Below are 19,371 nucleotides of genomic sequence, written 5' to 3'. Positions count from 1 at the left end.
TGATGAATAAAGAATAGACACATAGTGCGCGCGCGTGTGTGTGTATGTATGTGTGTGACAAAAGTATTTTATAAATCTACAAAATTTATTAAAAAATGGTTTAATATATTCAATATATTTTATCTCTTACTAATTTTTATACAGAATAAAATATCTATATAAATATCTATATAAAAAATTTTAATACATTTCTCACTCTACAGGTTCTCTCTCTATCGAGGGAGATTCTCTAGCTGGATCAGAATTTTCAAATTCTGCAGGTTCTACAAGTCGCTTCTTTCCATAGGGTGGCGGTCCAATTAATTTTTCTACGTCGTCATAGAACAATGTTTCCTTCTTCAATAGAGCTTCTGCAAGCTGTGCTCAATAAAAATATTTAATAAAACTTCTATTAGGGAATCTCCACCTTGACCTTGATATTCAAAAAGCTTTAGCCGTTGTTTATTAAAGTTATTAACAAAAGTTTTTAAAAAAGATAATTTTTGTTATTAGTCTATGTGAAACCTTGCTTTACATTTTTATACGAATGTGCATGCCCATTTATATATTAAATTAAATCTTCACCTTATTAAATGAATCAATATAAAATACTAAAAATAATGAAAATGAAAAGATCAAGACAGCTCTCTATACAAGGTAATGGTATATATTGAATATATCGCTGAGACACTATCTTCTAAATCTTTACCTTACTAAATATAAATATAAATAAATTAGTCTATAATATACTAAAAATCTATAAAATATTAAAAATAATGAAAGCTGAAAATATTAAATAAAGTAAGGCATATCATGCATGCTACAAGCAAAGCCATAGCACATATTGCTATCGATAATACGTATCATCTCATATACTCAATACTCATTCATATTCTTTTTTTTTTAATCACAATATACTTTAATTGCCATTAAATTTTTTGTCACAATTAAAAATTATTAATATGATAGACAAGGAGAAGGTTGCCTCCACCCTTCTTCATCATTCTGCACTTCATACTGGGAGATACATGCTTCTTCCGGAGCCCTAATGCTCGTATCAGACTACGGATTAACGATTACGATTAACGGTTACCTAATTCTATTTAAATTAATCACGATGTAGCAAATCCATTGTAATTGGCTAAAATAGAATCGGGTAACCATCAATCGTAATTGTTAACTCGTAGTCTGATACTCCTCTAATGGTGCTTGTATGAAACAATATATATTCAATACAATAGATATATTTAACAGATATGTCCAACACGCATGGTGTTAGAAAACTAATTTTGAAACTTTTTTTGTTTATAACTTTTTAATAAACAACCAGTAATGGATAAAACTTTTTGATTGTTAGTCAGAGTTATGATCTTGATAATATACATCAAGGCCAAAAATTGGAGGGGCTTCACGCAAACTTATGCGTTATTGTGTAATTATAATCCTAAATGTATGTCCAAATATACATACTATATCTAATTTGTCTTTGTTATCCAAAAGCAACTGTTTAGTTCGTTCATATGATTCGCCTATTATTCTTCTTACTTCGGCGTCCATTAAATTTGCTAATTTTTTACTATATGGCTTATTTTTCTAAAAAAGATAAATTGAACATGATATGCTCGCAAATATAATGAATAGAAAACTCACACAGAAATACTATTTCATACCGTAGTACGTTCTTCGTCGAAAGAAACTAAACCCACAGCTGGACTCATTCCAAATTGTTGGACCTGAAGATATGCCGTTTTTGTCACAGTCTTCAAATCATTTTCGGCGCTTGTCGAGATTTTATCGAATGTCACATATTCCGCAACTCGACCACCTAATGTCATACACATGCGTTCGAAGAGTTGCTCTTTACTATGGAACTTCTGATCAGATTGAGTATATTGCGCAAATCCCAGTTTTAAATTTGTTCGTGGTACTATCGTTACTTTGAGCAAAGCATCGGTATGTTCCATTAACCATCCTACTAACGCATGACCAGCCTCATGATAGGCGACGATGCGTTTCGTGGAAGGTGTTAACGGATTATTTCTCTTTGTCAAACCACCAATCGTTCTGTCAATTGCGTATGTAAGATCGTTACTGTCTACTTGTTTCTTCATATCCCTCGCAGCATGTAGAGCGGCTTCGTTACAAACATTTGCTATGTCAGCACCTGAAACATTATTTATTCGTGCAATTATTGAAATAGTATTTCAACTTATTTATATATATATATATTGGGTCATCTAAAAAGTATCTGCGGTTTTTTGTCACTAGATGTGTGTTGATGGTCATATGTCTAGTGACCGCGGATACTTTTTAGATGACCCAATATATAAAGCTCTTTTTAAAATAAATAAGTGCAATACCACTGAAACCGGGTGTAAGAAAAGCTAGATATCTCGAATATTTCCAAGGTTTGTCTTCTAGAGATATCTTTTTTAGATGAGTCTCGAAGATCTGCTGTCTTTCCTCCAACGTGGGAAGATCGATTAAAATGTGTCGATCAAATCTGCCAGGTCTCAATAATGCCTTGTCCAATACTTCCGCCCTATTCGTTGAGGCCAATATAATGACATTTTCTTTTGCTATCATTCCATCCATTTCGACTAAAAGTTGATTCAACGTTCGTTCAGATTCTCTGTCACCAATTCCGAGTGAGCTTTCTGAACGTTTTTTGCCAATTGCGTCAATTTCATCGATGTATATAATACTTGGTGCTCTAAGGAATTAAAGCAAATATTAAAGTATTATTAAAATAAACTTAAGAAAGAAACAGACAAACCTCTTTTCAGCCTCTTTAAACAAATGTCTGACTCGAGCAGCACCTAAACCACCGAATACCTCAATAAATTCGGAGCCATTCATAGATAGGAAAGGAACGCTCGCTTCAGTCGCCACAGCTTTAGCTAGTAATGTTTTACCGCACCCAGGAGGTCCCAAAAGTAAAACGCCTGAAAATAGGATTATATTTTTAAAATTCAATTTTATGGCATAAACTTAGAATGATGTTTTATTTATGTGTTCCAACAAGCGACACGATGCGACACAATGATCATGTCATCTTTGTTTAACATTGGCAAACAACAAGGATGTAATGATCCATTATGTCATTTGTGAAAGGCACACATAAATGTGTGTGTGTGTGTGTGTATTTAGTGTACTTGCCTTGTGGTATTTTAGCGCCCAGTAATTTATACCGTTCTGGTTTTTTCAGATAATCAACAAACTCCATTACTTCTATTTTAGCTTCCTTTAATCCAGCTACATCTCCAAAACGTACACCTTTACCCTTTCCCATCAATGGTTCGACTAGAGTAAATTTTGCCTGTTTCATTTGCGAAATAATTTCGAAAGGTTTAAAAGAGAAACGTTTTCTCACAAAACTAAAAGCGATAGCGGCTATCAACGCAATAAGTACAAGTCTTATGACATTCGCTATATATTCTATCTTCCTTTCGTAAATTACTTGTACTCCTTGGCCTAAAATATTTTATTAAAAGATTGTCATTCTAATGCATGGTGTTTATTAATACTTTGCAAGTGATTTATTTACCTGCTTTTATGCCAAGATTTTTTTCCACCTTCCTCAGTTTCTCTTCAAAATTATCAATACTTGGAACAGCCATATGATATCTCTTGTACAAGCTTCTCTTTCCTTTAATAATAGCACCATCGTGCACCACAATTATAACATGGTCAATAGTAGGATTTACAATAATCGCTTCGACTTCTCCTTTATTCAACATGTCGTATACAAATTCATTCCAGGAGACAGAAGCTGCAAGCTATGTAAACATTGTAATACTTTATACTTCTTAAATAATTCCTATGACAAATGTTGTTGATAAAAAACTTACTTCTGAATTTGAATACATTTCTAGATGGTATTTCAATGCAATTAATGTAACATATATAAGCATAAGCCACATGGAGAACTTAGTGAGAATTGATTTCATATCTTCATTTTCGTCAGGCTTCTTGTCTGAATTATCTACGCCTGATTTCTTTGGTGATTGTTTATTGGAATTACTACATGTAGTATTAAAATATCTGATACTATTAAATCTTGGAGAAAAGTTAAATTTATTACAGCATAACAATGTCGATTGCACAGTATGCAATTCTTTACGAATTTTCTTATAAGCCTAAAAACAAATCCAGCAAATTATTAACATACATCTAACAGTTTGCAATCAGATTCAAATAGAATATTACAACAGATTGGCAGTTGCATTTGCATTAAGCTTGTGTTCTGCTAGAGGCTGCTGACATAAATCTTATGATTATCAGCAAAAATTAGGCAGAATCTATCATTTTGTAACCATTTTAATAAAATATATTATTTAAATTGTAAAATGGCAGACTGTTCAATATTTGCATTTAAATTTGCCATCTTATTCTATATTAATAAATTTCGCTACTTTTACTGGATTTTTTCTGACAAAATTTGTAGCAGAAATTGTGCCTTGTAAAATCTGTTTCCAAATAAACTTTATTATGTAGGTGTATATTCTCATTAATGATTTTCTTTTCTGTCAAATATATCTATATTATATCTATATAAAGATTCAGGCTGATTATTATTACACTGGAATAACTAAATTTGTCAAAAATAAATTTTATAAGTATCTGCTACAAATTTTGTCAATAGAATGCCAGCAAAAATATAAAGAATCTAACAGAATGTAATAGATTGACCACAGAAACTGAGCAAACTCTACTCCCCTTCTTTCATTATTATTTAAATGATTTTATTTTAATATATATATATATATATATATATATATATATTTACACACACACACACGAAATGATGAATTGATTCTATTCGACTTTTGTTGACAATCTGTTAATTGGAGGTCTGTTTTTTGTGGCTGAACTAGTGTACACTTTTGCAACTTAAAGTTAGATATGTGTCAAAAGCAAGAGAGTTCTAATGCAGTCTAGTGCAGGAATAGATAATAGATTATATCACAAATTCTGCTGTATTTATTAAATAAGAATTTAAGAATGTTTTAGCTGTACAATATTAGCTACTATCAATCAAAAAATTTTTATTATAAATATATCCTGAAATCAATTGTATAAAACAAAATGAATAATTTTCAACGCAATAATGATTATTTAATTACAATACATACAAATAATAATTTAATAGTTTAACTTTATATAGCGCAATTATCATAGATCTGTTCTTTTCTGAAATCTTTTCCTTAAAAAAAAAAAGAAAAAAGAAAAAACTCTGCAAGATAAGAAAAAAAGAAGCTGAAAAGAACAAGCCTCAGTTTTAGACAAATAACTTTGAAATGAGTAAGTAAATCCATACAAATGAACAAGAATATTTATGTGAGTTTTATTAGCATATATGAAAAATATAATTTAATTCCTAATGCTACGATCTTATCAAATTTGCAAATAAGTATGTAATACGAAATGCAATTTTACATAAGAACACCAAGACAAATAAAAAAATTAAATAACTTACATCAATGAAAGAATTGACTCAAATTTTACATAGATATTCATACATAGTAATAGAACATTTTATCAAATTTTTATATTTTTGGTAATGCTTTGAGATATGATATCTTAAATTTAAATGCAAACACATAAATTATTGCAATATCTGCTGCCAATCTGTTGACATATCGCAGACAGTTTACTTATTGAGACAAATTAAAAATTAAGTTAAATAGAAATCGGAATAAAAGATCACAGAAACATTTTGATACTTACATGATAAGACATAGAAAGAAATAACCTACGAGTTCCATTATTGTGCGCGTAATTCAAGTGTTTGACATTGTAAATAAGTTTTTCGTTGGGAAAATAAATTCTTTTGGATGGGAAATTAAATATTCGACTTGGCGCCATATAATATCGCTTCGAATACTTAGTTAAATTCTGCATAATTCGAACTTGAAAGCACTTCAGGCGTAAGGACCGACAAGGATTGCATTCCGTTCATGGTTCATGGTGGAAAAATAGTCCATGGCACATACAAAAATGTAAAAGTGCCATTACATAGGAGCGTCAAGCGACAAGCGTCGAGTATTGTGACCTTACTATTCGCTAAAAACAGATCACGTGATCCAAATTGACGAATAGAAATCTCACAATGCTCGACGCTCGACGCTGTCATGTAAAGATACATTCACATGCAAGCGTCAAGCGTCAAGCAGGCAGCGGAAGCAGCAATCAATCAATGAGGTGATTTTTACAGTGGTGTAAAAAATAATTTTTACACCACTGCCCGTATTGCCCAGGCTGATTGGTCACCATTTGGTGCATTCAGTACTACCGCTCAGTGAGCGCTCAGTAAGCGGTTGTAGTACTGAATGCAACCATTGGTCACCATTTTTAGGCTGTGGTCAAAGTCTCGCTACAAATGCTTCGAAGCGTTTGATGGACCAATTAGAAGAAAGAATTTTATAACCTAGCCAACTAAAAAAAATGCTTTAAAGCGTTTGCAACATCGCGTTGATCATATCCTTAAAATTTTAATTGTATCCACGATGCTGAAAATCGATTCGAGATCTTGGAGAGAGAAGTGACCAATTGCATTTGAACAATAATAATTCAATCTGTTCAATGTGATTGATCATTTCTTTCTTTCTATTAATAAAAAAATAACTCATCAAATTGACGTCAAATCGACGATGTCGAATTGAGAAGTTTTTTCAATGAAGCAAAAATATTATATATCTCGTATCGAGGTTTTACGTATAAAAGAATATGCAATAATTATAATATTACAATTGCACAAGACAGTAATAACAGGAGCTATTTATTATTTTATTTAAGGCAACTCAGAAATAAATCGAAATTCAAACACATCGAGTTTTTTATCCTTATTAGAACTATCGAGCTAATTTTGACGTCGTATCGATATTAACTTTCTCATTGATACAACTCAAAGTGCTAAAAAACGAAAGCTAATTGTCGCCTCACACAAAGTTTTGCATTAATTATACAAATTCACTGCTTTAAAAACACGAATTCACTGCTTTAAAAACATAAATTCATTGCTTCAAAAACATAAATTCTCTGCTTTAAAACACAAATTCACTGCTTTACAAACAAAAATTCATCGCTTTAAGCACACAAATTCTTTGCATTAGCAGTGAATTTGTGTAATTAATGCAGAACTTATACATAGAGCTATGTTGCTGTAGATCAAACCGAAATGACATCTTAATCTCTAAAGTCTCCAACTTTAACGCTTAATAACTCAAAATCGACCGCCGCGTTTTTTTGTCAGATTCTTTCGTTTTGAGTGAAAACGAAAGAATAAGTATATTTTTATTAAGATTTAAGGTGGGTGAATGGGCGAGAGGGGGGGAGTTATTCTAAATAATTACCAAAAAAAATTTATGATTACAATTATCACGTACCTACATTATATCATCGACAATTAAACGTAGAATGTAGCGTTAGCTCTATTTTTAGGTTATATGCGGTTTTGACATGTGAGAGGCTAAAGCTAAACGTGCATTGTCAAATATTGTGACATAATTGAATATTTTGTACTCGACATGCATAGGTAATGTATTTTATGTAATTTTAATTATACAGTTTAGCACCCCGCAATTCAAAAATTAATAAAATTAGGCTTATTCGACATTAGGTGTTTGTGCATGAAACGAAAGAATCTAGCAGAAATAAGCGTCGCTGTGCTTCGAGATTGCTCAAGATTTCCGAAAATAAAGATGTTACTCATTAAAGTTGATGACTATTTAGATTAAGAAATCTGTTACATCGATGACATAGAGGGACACGAGATATGTAAGTGAGGCTAGAATAAATATTTTTTGCTTTAATTGCATAAGTAAATTCCTCTGCTTTAAAAGCACAAATTATTTTTTTATATAATTTTTATTTTTAAAGTAGAAAAGTATCTGAAACTGCGAGAAATACCTAAAACGTATATGGCTATAAAGTCATAATGAAAATGTGATAGCAGCACATGCTCATATATTTCCTAAATCGAATAATCATCAACTTTATCAATTAACATTTTGATTCGTAGGATAGAACAACACTTATTTTTGCTAGATTCTTTCACATCATGCAAAAATGCATCAAGTAAGTCCAATTTTAATTTTAATTTTTGAACTACAAGATGCAAAACTAAAAACATTTTATCAATTTGTAAAAACATTTTAGGCACGCATTGATCCTGACACAATTAATATTACCTTGGAAATATGATTCTTCTAAATGGAATTTGTGGCGAATGTACAGAACACGAGCAAATCATAAAATCAAAGAATACGAAGGTCGCAAATTAGTGGGGTAATAAGAACAGATAGGAAAAGATTTTTTTAATAATCCTTTTATTTTAATTTATTATTTTATTTTATAATGTATTAAATATTTTATTAATATTTAAAATGATATTTATATTTATTGCAAACTTTTACTTATATTTTGATACATTAGACCTATTTATTTTAATTGATCTTGTTGCACAATTAATCTTTTCTTTCTTTTTTTTTCTCATAATAAGGCAAAAGGGAAAGATGAGTATTGTGCAATAAGTTTAGTTAAAAGAAACAGATCTATTTAAGTAATTCATATGTATATTATAAATTGTGTATATTTTCGTTATAGAATATATCCAAGTTTTTTTGTTCTTTAGCTTTTCAATGGAGAAAATGTACTACGTAGTTGCCGATGTGGGAAATTATAGAAATTTCTTACCCTTTTGCAAAAAATCTGAAATTACTTTGAAAACCAAAGACTTCTTGAAGGCCAATTTAGTAATTGGGTTTCCACCTATAAATGAAAATTATACTTCAACAGTGACTATAGTACATCCAAGGCTAGTTAAAGCCGAATGTAAGGATGGCAGATTGTTTCATCATTTAGATACCCTGTGGTTGTTTAGTCCTGGACTGAAAAATAATTTAGAAACTTGTGTGATTGACTTCTCCTTGTCTTTCGAGTTTAAGTCTACCATTTATTCTCATTTGTCAAATTTATTTTTTAATGAAATTGTAAGACAAATGGAGAATGCTTTCCTTGAAGAGGCTGTAAAAAGATATGGACAGCCATGTTTAAAAACAATACGATTACAAAGATGACACAAGATATCTATAGAAATCATGGAATATATAAATAATATTTATGTTTTGGCTTAATGAATTTACCTATTGTTATTTAATTCTTTTTAGAATAAATATATATAACTTTAACAAGATTGTATAACAATAAGACAATAAAGTTATAGGTTCTCTGACTAAATCTAAAAAGAACAATTTAAAAAGGAACGAAAGCCAATAAGAGCCAACACAGAGCAGTAACGTGTAAATTATTTATTAACAAAATTAAAGTTAATGATATATGTGAATTAATGCATCAGACGCATTAAAAAATGTATCAACTATTATCAACTGCCTTGAGTCAAAATAGAAACAGTGCACTGGAAAGAATGCTAAAAATTCAGTTAATCTAGAAAATTCTCAGCTAAAGTCACTTTATTGAGTATTGCAAACACCTTCGTTTTGAAATGCCATTTCAAATTTATACATTTGTATATACATACTTTATTTAAGAAAAATGAAGCTATCAAATATGTAAATAAATGTTTTTTAATTGTAATTAGTAATAATTTATTTGTGATTAAAAAAACATGTATGAATGCTTAATTTATTATTTAGGCTGTGTTTCAAAATTTACCGAAAATCTATAGTGCACGTGTAACGTAAACTGTAGTAATTTCAGTGATAATAATAAATTTGGAACATAGCCTTCATAGAAATACTAGGATATTATAATATCTAATTATTTCCAGTATTGCTATCGTCATTATTGTTATCGTCGCGCAATGTTTCACCCTTATATTCTTTCCATCATGCCATCAATCATGTTTGAAACTTCCGCCATATCGACGTAACATTTCAGAAATCAATTGCGATACTTTAGTGACTTTACGCTACGAATGCTTCAAAGCATTTTTTGATTGGTGAATTAATAAAATTAATAAAAAAAAAATGTTGCTATCTTTCTGCCTCTGATTGTAGATCTGTTTTTTATTGCTGCACTCTCTGAAGACACACAAGGTGCACACGGTGCAATAAATTGAAGTGAAACAAATACACATTTGTGTGCACATTCAGAAAATGCAGCAATAAAAAACAGACCTTAAGGACCAGTTTCACCAACGCTGATCAAGCTTGATCGTGATTAAGGGGCTCCGCACAATAAAAGGAACAGATAACAGAGAATAAGAATTTCAACCTATCAGAAATTGTGTATTCCACAATATATGATTTCTGACAGGTTAAAATTCTTATTCTCTGTTCTCTGTTCCGTTTATTGTGCGGAGTCCCTAACTGTCAATCGCAATTGGTCGATTTCTATAGTCAGTTAATATTCATAGCTGCTCATAGCAGTGTGCTTCAAAGAATTAATCCTGTCACTTGGTTATCATTTACGAATTCGTGTACGTTCCTTGGAAAGAATGACAGTGGTAAGTTCGGACATTCGATGTAAAAAAGCTTTATACATTAAGTTTAAGGTTATACACTTTGTTTTGATGATTCCAAAATGAGTTTATAATCGGTAGTCGTAAATCTTATCGATGAATCGATCAAGTTAGCCAATTTTTTTAAGATTGGTCAAATTCGAGTTTGAGTTTATTCCTTCCTATTAGTCGAGGTAAATGACTCGTTGTACATTTAACTTATAAATGCGAAAAGTCATAGTCACCTATTTAGATTAAGATTATTTATTTAATATTTTCGATTACCGACCCATTGTAGAATCAGCTTTATATATAAAATATAGATCTTTTTTTTATCATGCTGTTGTAAAAGTTTTAAAAATTGTAACAAAAAGAATAGATCATATATTGCATATAGATATAAATAGTAGACGTATTGATAAAAGTTTGTTTAGCTCATCTCCAAGAAAGCAAACTACAGTAGATAACAGAAGATAGATTTCCTCATTGTCAGATATGTATTGTAACAGATTGTCTGTGTCTGTACTTGTATTTTGTTTTAGCAGAGCTTGTCGATATTATCTATCAACAGATTATTAATAAAAACCGCATACAATCTGTCAGATTGTAAACATCCATAAATGGAATAAATAATTTAGATGAAGATGAATCTTTATTACCCTCAATACTACAAGAGGATACATCATTTAAATGATTACGAATTGGCAACTTTTGTTCAGTTTCTGCAATCATTATATTATCTTCTATTATTATCTATCTAAAATTTTCGACTATCTACTCATTGTAGAATCAGCTTTAAATTTGTTCGTGTTGCATGTTCCATCAAGCATGGAGTAAGAGTTATGGTAGAATCATGTCGAAACATATAACATGATCAAATCTTGATATTCTCAACAAAATCATAGCATACTTTCAAAATCTGTTTAACAGATTTGTTTGGTCAGATCATTAAAATGATTTATAAAGGATACTCTTAAAAAATTTCATATTCTGACGTTAATAAATCTTTTTTGAAATTTGTAAAAAATTTTTCAAGCTTGCTATTTTACTAGTAATCAGAAAAATTTTTAGCGATATTTTATTTGAATTACTTAATGTTATAAATTGCAAAATGACAAATACTATGATTTTACAAAGTATACATACAGTATTTCCTTTGAAATAAATCTAATAAATAATATTCTAATCTAACATTTTGTACAAGCATTTTTGGAGCATTTGTGGCAGTGTGTTAAAACAAGATTTGTAAAACGAATTATGCTTACAAGAAATTTTATTCTGACAAATATTTCTAAAACTTTTCTTATCTCTATACTTTTTTTATTGAAATCAATCATCTTTTTGCATTTATATCTACATACAATATAATATTATTTATTTACAATTGATACAATAATTAAAGCAATAATTTAAACATATTGATAATTATCAAATTCTCTTTGAAATATCATTTATTTGAATTATGATTTTGTTATTTTAGGAATTGAAGAAATTTCTCTACGGACTGTTAACTGATGTGGAAGGTTTGCATAGCATATTAATTACTGACAGAGATGGAGTACCCGTTATATCTGTAGCTAATGAAAAGGCGCCAGAGTTAGCTACAAGAGCCAGTTTTTTATCTACTTTTGGAATGGCTACGGATCAAGGAAGTAAATTGGGACTTGGCAAAAATAAAACCATTATATGCATGTATAGTAATTATCAGGTAAAATATATAATAAACTCAAATATACATTTATATTAAAATTTGTGCATAAATTTTATATTATTTTATGTAATTTGTTATGTAATTTCAAAACAAGATTATAATTGAGATCTTGAATATTATATGAACACATTGAGATAATAAGTAATAAAAAAGATAAAAGAACAATTATTTAAATATTACTAAAAATAATTTATTTAATAAAAACGTTTTAATATTGGTTATTTTATTAAATATTATAAACTTTTATTGTTACTAAATAATTTATACTTTTATAAATATCAAATAATTTTTTTAAAGTCATTTCTATATATATATAATTTTAATTTTTAAATTTAAATTAAATTATTTAAACTATATTAAAGATATTACAAAATAAATTCTAAAATTATTAATGTATTATGTATAAATATAATTTGATGCTGATTGATTTTAGAAGTTGTTTTCATAATTACCTAATAATATATATTTAAAATTAATAATAATTTAATGTTTAACATTATTATATTCTTTATGTTTTTTTTTTTAGGTAATTCAGATAAATAAGTTGCCATTGGTCATTAGTTTTATTGCTAGTCACAGTTGCAACACCGGTCATGTATTATCGTTGGAAAATAAGATTGATCCTATCTTAAGTAGTTTAAAAAATGCAGTGGTGGAAGCCTGATGGTTACCTGTTGTTCATTATGGGTGATAATTGCTGAACACTGTTCAGATATGAATTTATAAGTTATTGCAATTATTATATAAACAATAATCTTTTTTCAAGAATATCAAATATGTTTTTACGTTTTTACTTGCTTATGTTCATTCATATTGTTGCAAATGTGTTTTGAAAAAGTGAAAGATCTCTTAAAATAATTATTACATAATACTTTAATGCAGAAATCGGTAAATATGCCGATCAGGGAAGACCGCTCTGATGACCTTGACATAGACAGAAGAAAGATGAGGTGATCCTCACTTTGCGTGGAAATCGTGCTCCCTTAAGCAGAAGAGGTATGCAGAATGGAATTCGCTTCACGTAGAAAATCCAATGTCTCTTAGTAGAGGAAATATGTAGTTCTTATATATATTGTATAGCAGAAATGAGACGTTATTCCTTAAATTTTTTGATTAATAACTTTTTAACGAATAACGAACGATGGCTAAAATCTCTTAGAGGTAATCATTGAGTCAAAGTCATTGAAGCGATCTTCTCCGATCGGCAGATATTAACCCAGAAATCTATTAGAGAGAGGTTCTTTTTGAGAAATGTAGAGATATAATCAAAGTTATAATATTATTTATTTATTAAGAAAATACTTGATATTTTTTATGAAAATTATCATGTGTAGTAACGTTCCAATTTATTACATTAAGTAATTTAGTAAGTAATAAATTGTTAAAAACTTTTTGAAATTTGATAGATTTTAGATAAAGAGAGAAGAGAATAACAAATTTTAAAATCATGAGACTTCAAACCATCTAAATATATTAATGTGTTTGTAAAATGTTTGAAATATCCTACGAAATACCTTTTATAAGATCATTTATTTCAATGGCAATTAATTAAATAATTGGATTTGATAAGTAAGATTTTTAGAAATATTTCTAGAGATGTACTCACTTAATATAAATGTAATATTTATTTTATTGCTTAACTCTTAAGTAGGCACAGAAAATCGCTCTCTGATTGTTACGAAACAATAGTTTTGGAGTTTCCCCTCCCCTCTTCCGAGGAAGTTAAATATTAGATCATTTTATTCATTTTTTATTCATGATACTGTGACTCCTTTTAAAACTGGAATCCATCCAGGAGAAGAAAAGAAGCAGTGGCTGTAACCCCCACCCTGCACTTACTTAAGGATCGAAGCTTCTGACTAGCTACAATCCATTTTTAAAAAAAACAGTCTCATAATTTTGTTTTATCCAAATTCTCTATTTATAAAAAAAAGGTAAGAAATTTCAACGTATCATTTCTCACTTGACATCACGATCCAATATGACCGCGGCGACTAGTCAGGAGCTTTAATCAGTACAGTTTAATGAATAATAAAATTTAATGAATAAATTAATTTTGATTGTATAAAAATAATTAAATTGAGATTAGGATTTGCCGAGTGATTATATTTGTGTAATTTGAAGAATCAAAGAGGATCTTGTTACATCATGAATGATCATACATTTTTAGTAATATTTTTTAATTAATTAATTAATTAATGTAAGAAATGCACAACACAAGAAAAATGAGCTGCTATAAAGAATAAACCAAAGGCTTATTCTCAAGGCCATTAAGAATGTTTTGCGCAGCGATTATCGACATATCGTTACGGGTCTTGATTGTCGCGCTACCTATATGTGGCGTAATTGCTGTAATTACCAAAATAAAAAATTAATGATATGTACTATACATATATGTAAATTATAATACATCGTAATAGTATTACATTCCTTGAATATTTTAAAATTATAGAATTTCTAGAGCATAAGCGATTTATTGAATACTTAAGTGTGTGATATGTCATATCGTATGTTACAAGAAAATAACAAGAAAATAAAAATGATTACCAACCGACATTAGGTAGTTTTAAAAGTTCATGTTCCGGTGGTACTGGTTCTGGTTCGGTAACGTCTAATCCGGCAGCGAATATCTTCTTATTACGAAGAGCTTTCACAAGTGAATTGGTATTGACAATTTGACCACGAGACACATTTACGAAGATGGCTGTTTTCTTCATCTTATCAAAAGTTTTGTCATCAAAAAGTCCTCGAGTTTCGTTATTTAGAGTTGCTGAGATTACGATAAAATCACTCTGTTTTAGAAGCTCATCCAGAGATACAAACGTTGCCCCAAGTTCATCACCTGAATCATGTTAGTTAATTTAAAAGACTTATGTATGCAACAATTTTTTAACAATCCTATAATATAAATTCATTATTTTAATATAAATGCAGCATAATTTTTTACGAAGCTATAAATTCTACTGGAGATTTTTACATAATTATTCAAATTCATTTAGTATTTATTTAATTAACGAATATTGCTTTTTGAAAAAAATCTCTAAATAATATAATAAATAAATTTTTTTAATATACAGAGCGTCTCATTTTAATTGCCCACTACAAATGTCTTCTAAATCCAAGGTTCACTTCACCTCCTTTTTTATTCAGAGGTTCGACTCATCCCATATTTTTTTTAATGTGCCTCTCCCCCCTCTCCTCCTTAGATAATTAGAGAGATCGTTTCGCGTGGAAAGCTATTACGTATGTAAGCAGAAAGGGAGGCGTGGAGTAATGTTGTGGAGTATTATAGTGTATAGCAGAAAAATGAGATGTTATTTTTTATAAACTTTTTTGTTAATAACTTTTAAACGAACGTTTACTGAAACCTGTTGGAGATCTTAAAGTCGTAACCTTGACGAGATATGTCTTGACAATGTATGTCAAAATATGAAAAAAATGTAAAAAAAAAACAGTTTTTTATATTTGACCTTGAAAATGACCTTAACAGTAATTTTCATGATCATATTTGTAATCAGCACACCAAAATAATAGTATACCAATCGACAACAAAATCGGAAGTTTCATCTTTTCGAAAGTGTGTCCTTAATATCCTTATAATTTTTGCCTTTTACATTTTCTACGATGGCTGTATCCAAGAAACATACTATTGCATTAATTCGTTATCATTTATTAGATATAAAATAAGGATAGAATGTTACTAGCGCTGATAGCACACTTATCGGGCGCAATCAGTACAATATTCATTTACAAGCATTTACAAGAGTCCATTTATTCGAGATAGGCGATTAAAATAGGACATTCGGTGTATATATATATATAATAAATTCAGGTTTTGTAACTGACTTGTTTTTATAGGTATTATAATAGAAAAATTTAGGATGTAGAATATAAATATATATATGTATGACACATTACAATTAGAAAAAAAATTACTTTTCTAATAAGTTACTAGCTTACCTGCTTTCTTGCGCGAATGTCCGGTATAAATGAAACGCCCTACTTCGAACCCCATTAATCGTTTAACTATTGCTTGGCCAATATTTCCCAGGCCGAAGATGCCAACTGTAGAACCTCGTAAATCTTGTCCCAGCATCCATTGTGGTCCCAATCTTGGCTCACCTCTTAATTACATTATCATGTATGACATCTATCACTATTTAGTTTTCAGTTAAGCAACTACTTAAATGAAGACTGATAAAAATAGATTAAATAATAATTTTATTGCTTTTAGCTAGAATTTATATGTATAGATAATACGATAACATCATCTTTTATATAAATATATGTGTATTAATTCAATATAAATAAAATAAAATAAAATGGAAAAATATTTATCAAACGTGTCAAAAAGGGATCTGATATTCATTTAATAAAAACATGCTTTGATTATATTGATTACATGGATTTCTATCTAATCTTATTGGCTTTTCAAGCATAGATTTTATTTGAAAAGCCAATAAGATTAGATAGCCATTAATTTCTGTCCACTTCTTTCTACTATCTTATTTATAGGCTAACTTTTTAATTTTTTTCTCTCCGCGCGCGCGCGCGCGCGTGTGTGTGTGTGTGTGTGTGTGTGTGTGTACATAATCCACATGTATAAAAAAAAATTGAAAAGCTGTTCCATATAAAGTATTCATATGGAGAAAAGAAGTACTGTTTTATAAATATAAATAGGAGAATGAGGAGAAAGTTAAATTATGTAATTTAAAATAAGATAAAATAATTACTCTTCCAGTTTCATGCGACCCTCATGGGCGCGTCTTGCCGCGGATAATATTAAGAGCACCGCAATTTCTGCCACTGCAGCGGATAGTACCATCGGTGTGTGCCCGACTTTGATTCCTCTCCTTTTAATTTCTGGAACATCTAAATGATCGTATCCGGCCGACATTGTCGACACGACTTTTAAATTTGGTCCTGAAAAAAAAAACGAAAATCGAATTCGTCATGATAAAATTTTGTAATCGCTTTTTTAGAAAAATATAATACCCAGCCTGTAAAAATAGGCAAATTTCAAGATGGAATAACTTTGTGAAAAATCATGGTATTGAGGTGTTTGAGAAAAGCATTTTACAGCTTGAAATCTATATTTTTCAGATCGGTACTTTAGAAAACGGTCTTACTGATATTTTATAGAATTATGCAAACATAAATAAAAATGCAATCGAATCTCAAAATTTTTTATGAAATTTGACAAGTTCCATGGCGCGGATTAAAAATTGCACGTTAATAAATACGAAAAATACGATTTGCAGCATTCGAAAGAGTGAATTATCTTTATCTTTCATTTGTTTTTTTATCAAGCTCTCAGTATGATTATTTTTCATTTCGAGTTATTCAATATTGAAGCAAGAAAGAGCTACCGCTCGACGATATTTTGTTCTTTCAACTTAAAAGGTATTAAAATTATAAAAACTATTTAGCGCGTTTCAAGTAGTCGCAACTGTGCTGTCAGTTTTCATTCTTAAATTAATCGGTTTTATTTAATTGTTTAAATAATTTTAAATCTTATTCTTCTCTTATACTTTTTAGTATTTTATCCAAGCATTTATTGAAACGATCAAGTTTCAAGAGTATATTTTTTTAAATAAAAATGTTGAATAATTAATTTCGTTTGAGAATATTTGATTCATATAATTATGAAATTGAAGAGCAAAAAGGAAGTTATGGAAAAAATTAATAAAATAGATTTTTACCGGCAACATCGAGGAACTCGTTGTTGACAATATGATGACTAGCGAGAAATACAGCATCATGTCCAGGAAGAGCTTGCAACACTTGTTCTCGAGTGCTTATGCCTGCTGGTATAATAGTGACGTTACATCTATATAAACAATTTAACAGTACAAAATAAATGATTTATATAATCTTTCGAGTATTCCGGATTTATTCAGACTTACTTTGTGTGAAGCAAATCGATACCGGGAGCAGGAACATCATTGCTCGTCACCAAAACACGTGGTAGAGCCGGTAAACTCATCACACTGTTTAAGAAAATTGAAATAAAAATAATATAAAATTCGTATCAAAATACGAACTCGTTGAAATCACTTGTGGATACTGTGGACATATTATACTCACGTAATTTCTAAATATTTTTCTTACAATGAAACAGAAATTAGTGCGAAAAGTCCTGTAATTTTAGTTTGAAGGATCATTCATTGACACATCACGCCGCAATTTTCCAATCGTTGGATGAGATTTGACAAACAGTAAACGCAACGAGATGTAGACTTCCACTGTTTATTTTCATGTATAACTGTACTTGTACTGATAACAGTGATACCCAGTGACACCTATATCGGTGTCGACAGAATGCCTTGCTCTCGAGACATTACATGCACCCATATATATATGTATAACTAACGCAAACCGGTTTGCCTACAAAACAAAGATAACACGATATCCATGATGAAACTCAAGCAGGAATTCTCGTCCAAGTAAAAAATAAATCGTCAGTCTCTATATTCTGTAACTCGTACTATGTGTTCATATTATATATATAAAACGACAGTTGCGCAGCTTAATTTTTTATTAGGTGTTGGAATTAATTCGTAGCGTTTTTTTAATGAAAGAATGTTATTTATTTCACATGAGCATTAAAAAATACATTAATGAAAGTACTTCCCATCACTTCCCATCTCTTGTAAAACGCTACGAATTAATTCCAACACCTAATACTATACATATAAAATAATTGCACAACTGTCATTAGGAGCACACAACAATTGCATAACAATTTACAGAATTCCATTTCTGCTGCCAGGGTCGAATGAGGCAGTGTTTGAAGCTTAATCCGTAATCCGTATGCCGTACGATATTGCAATATATAGACGCTCCATTGCCAAACACTGCCTCAATTCGTTTTGGGGAAAATTTCATTCATCAGCGGACAAAACCTCGTTATCTCGCGAATATTGAAATAGTGAAACAGTAGATGAAGAATCTCTCAGTGTTTCGCATAGTTGATATTAGGGAGTTTTTGCAATAACATGAATTCTGCAAATACGCGATGAACGGTAAAGTCATGTTATCCTTTTCTTAATTAATCGTTAAGAAAAAGATAACCCGATCTTAGCGTTCACCGTGTGTTTTAATTGTACTGCAACATCGATTCTTGCATATATATATATAGTGGCATATACCGATTGAGCAGATCCCAATAATGAATATGAATACCGGCGCATACAGGTAATATTTTGGGATGGACACG

General features: G+C 29.9%; 4 protein-coding genes across 8 annotated transcripts; 2 read left to right on the top strand and 2 right to left on the bottom strand.

The window, feature by feature from the left end:
- Positions 1 to 84: 84 nt before the first annotated feature.
- Spg7 (SPG7 matrix AAA peptidase subunit, paraplegin) lies at positions 85 to 5,970 on the bottom strand. The gene is made up of 9 exons (XM_011059007.2): positions 5,710 to 5,970; positions 3,831 to 4,118; positions 3,527 to 3,758; positions 3,139 to 3,453; positions 2,756 to 2,924; positions 2,340 to 2,692; positions 1,650 to 2,143; positions 1,450 to 1,572; positions 85 to 357 (listed from the first exon to the last, which is right to left on the bottom strand). The coding sequence occupies exons 1-9, from the start codon at positions 5,881 to 5,883 to the stop codon at positions 193 to 195; spliced, it is 2,313 nt and encodes a 770-aa protein (XP_011057309.1). The 5' UTR covers positions 5,884 to 5,970; the 3' UTR covers positions 85 to 192.
- A 469-nt stretch (positions 5,971 to 6,439) lies between these two features.
- LOC105147754 (coenzyme Q-binding protein COQ10 homolog B, mitochondrial) lies at positions 6,440 to 9,576 on the top strand. Of its 3 annotated transcripts, none has more exons than XM_011058981.2 (6): positions 6,440 to 7,290; positions 7,423 to 7,516; positions 7,601 to 7,758; positions 8,003 to 8,058; positions 8,140 to 8,268; positions 8,615 to 9,576. In XM_011058981.2, the coding sequence occupies exons 4-6, from the start codon at positions 8,042 to 8,044 to the stop codon at positions 9,057 to 9,059; spliced, it is 591 nt and encodes a 196-aa protein (XP_011057283.1). In that variant the 5' UTR covers positions 6,440 to 7,290; positions 7,423 to 7,516; positions 7,601 to 7,758; positions 8,003 to 8,041; the 3' UTR covers positions 9,060 to 9,576. The 3 variants fall into 3 exon arrangements, with proteins under 3 accessions (XP_011057283.1, XP_087266860.1, XP_011057289.1); XM_087410734.1 differs by having other exon boundaries at positions 7,585 to 7,758; XM_011058987.2 differs by lacking the exons at positions 7,601 to 7,758; positions 8,003 to 8,058 and having other exon boundaries at positions 6,451 to 7,290.
- A 410-nt stretch (positions 9,577 to 9,986) lies between these two features.
- Lamtor3 (Late endosomal/lysosomal adaptor, MAPK and MTOR activator 3) lies at positions 9,987 to 14,706 on the top strand. Of its 2 annotated transcripts, none has more exons than XM_011058972.2 (3): positions 9,987 to 10,447; positions 11,922 to 12,149; positions 13,035 to 14,706. In XM_011058972.2, the coding sequence occupies exons 1-3, from the start codon at positions 10,439 to 10,441 to the stop codon at positions 13,104 to 13,106; spliced, it is 309 nt and encodes a 102-aa protein (XP_011057274.1). In that variant the 5' UTR covers positions 9,987 to 10,438; the 3' UTR covers positions 13,107 to 14,706. The 2 variants fall into 2 exon arrangements, with proteins under 2 accessions (XP_011057274.1, XP_011057266.1); XM_011058964.2 differs by having other exon boundaries at positions 10,002 to 10,447; positions 12,679 to 14,706.
- LOC105147722 (glyoxylate reductase/hydroxypyruvate reductase) lies at positions 14,238 to 18,515 on the bottom strand. Of its 2 annotated transcripts, none has more exons than XM_011058935.2 (7): positions 18,240 to 18,515; positions 18,059 to 18,142; positions 17,855 to 17,982; positions 16,886 to 17,075; positions 16,113 to 16,276; positions 14,704 to 14,994; positions 14,238 to 14,501 (listed from the first exon to the last, which is right to left on the bottom strand). In XM_011058935.2, the coding sequence occupies exons 2-7, from the start codon at positions 18,136 to 18,138 to the stop codon at positions 14,386 to 14,388; spliced, it is 969 nt and encodes a 322-aa protein (XP_011057237.1). In that variant the 5' UTR covers positions 18,139 to 18,142; positions 18,240 to 18,515; the 3' UTR covers positions 14,238 to 14,385. The 2 variants fall into 2 exon arrangements, with proteins under 2 accessions (XP_011057237.1, XP_011057245.1); XM_011058943.2 differs by having other exon boundaries at positions 17,855 to 17,959; positions 18,240 to 18,510.
- Positions 18,516 to 19,371: the final 856 nt, after the last annotated feature.

This window comes from Acromyrmex echinatior, chromosome 10, assembly GCF_024713525.1.
Source record: "Acromyrmex echinatior isolate Ae372 chromosome 10, ASM2471352v2, whole genome shotgun sequence".
In the NCBI taxonomy this organism is placed as follows: domain Eukaryota; kingdom Metazoa; phylum Arthropoda; class Insecta; order Hymenoptera; family Formicidae; genus Acromyrmex; species Acromyrmex echinatior.
The sequence above is the reverse complement of the archived record's forward strand: the minus strand, read 5'-3'. Positions and strand labels throughout refer to the sequence as shown.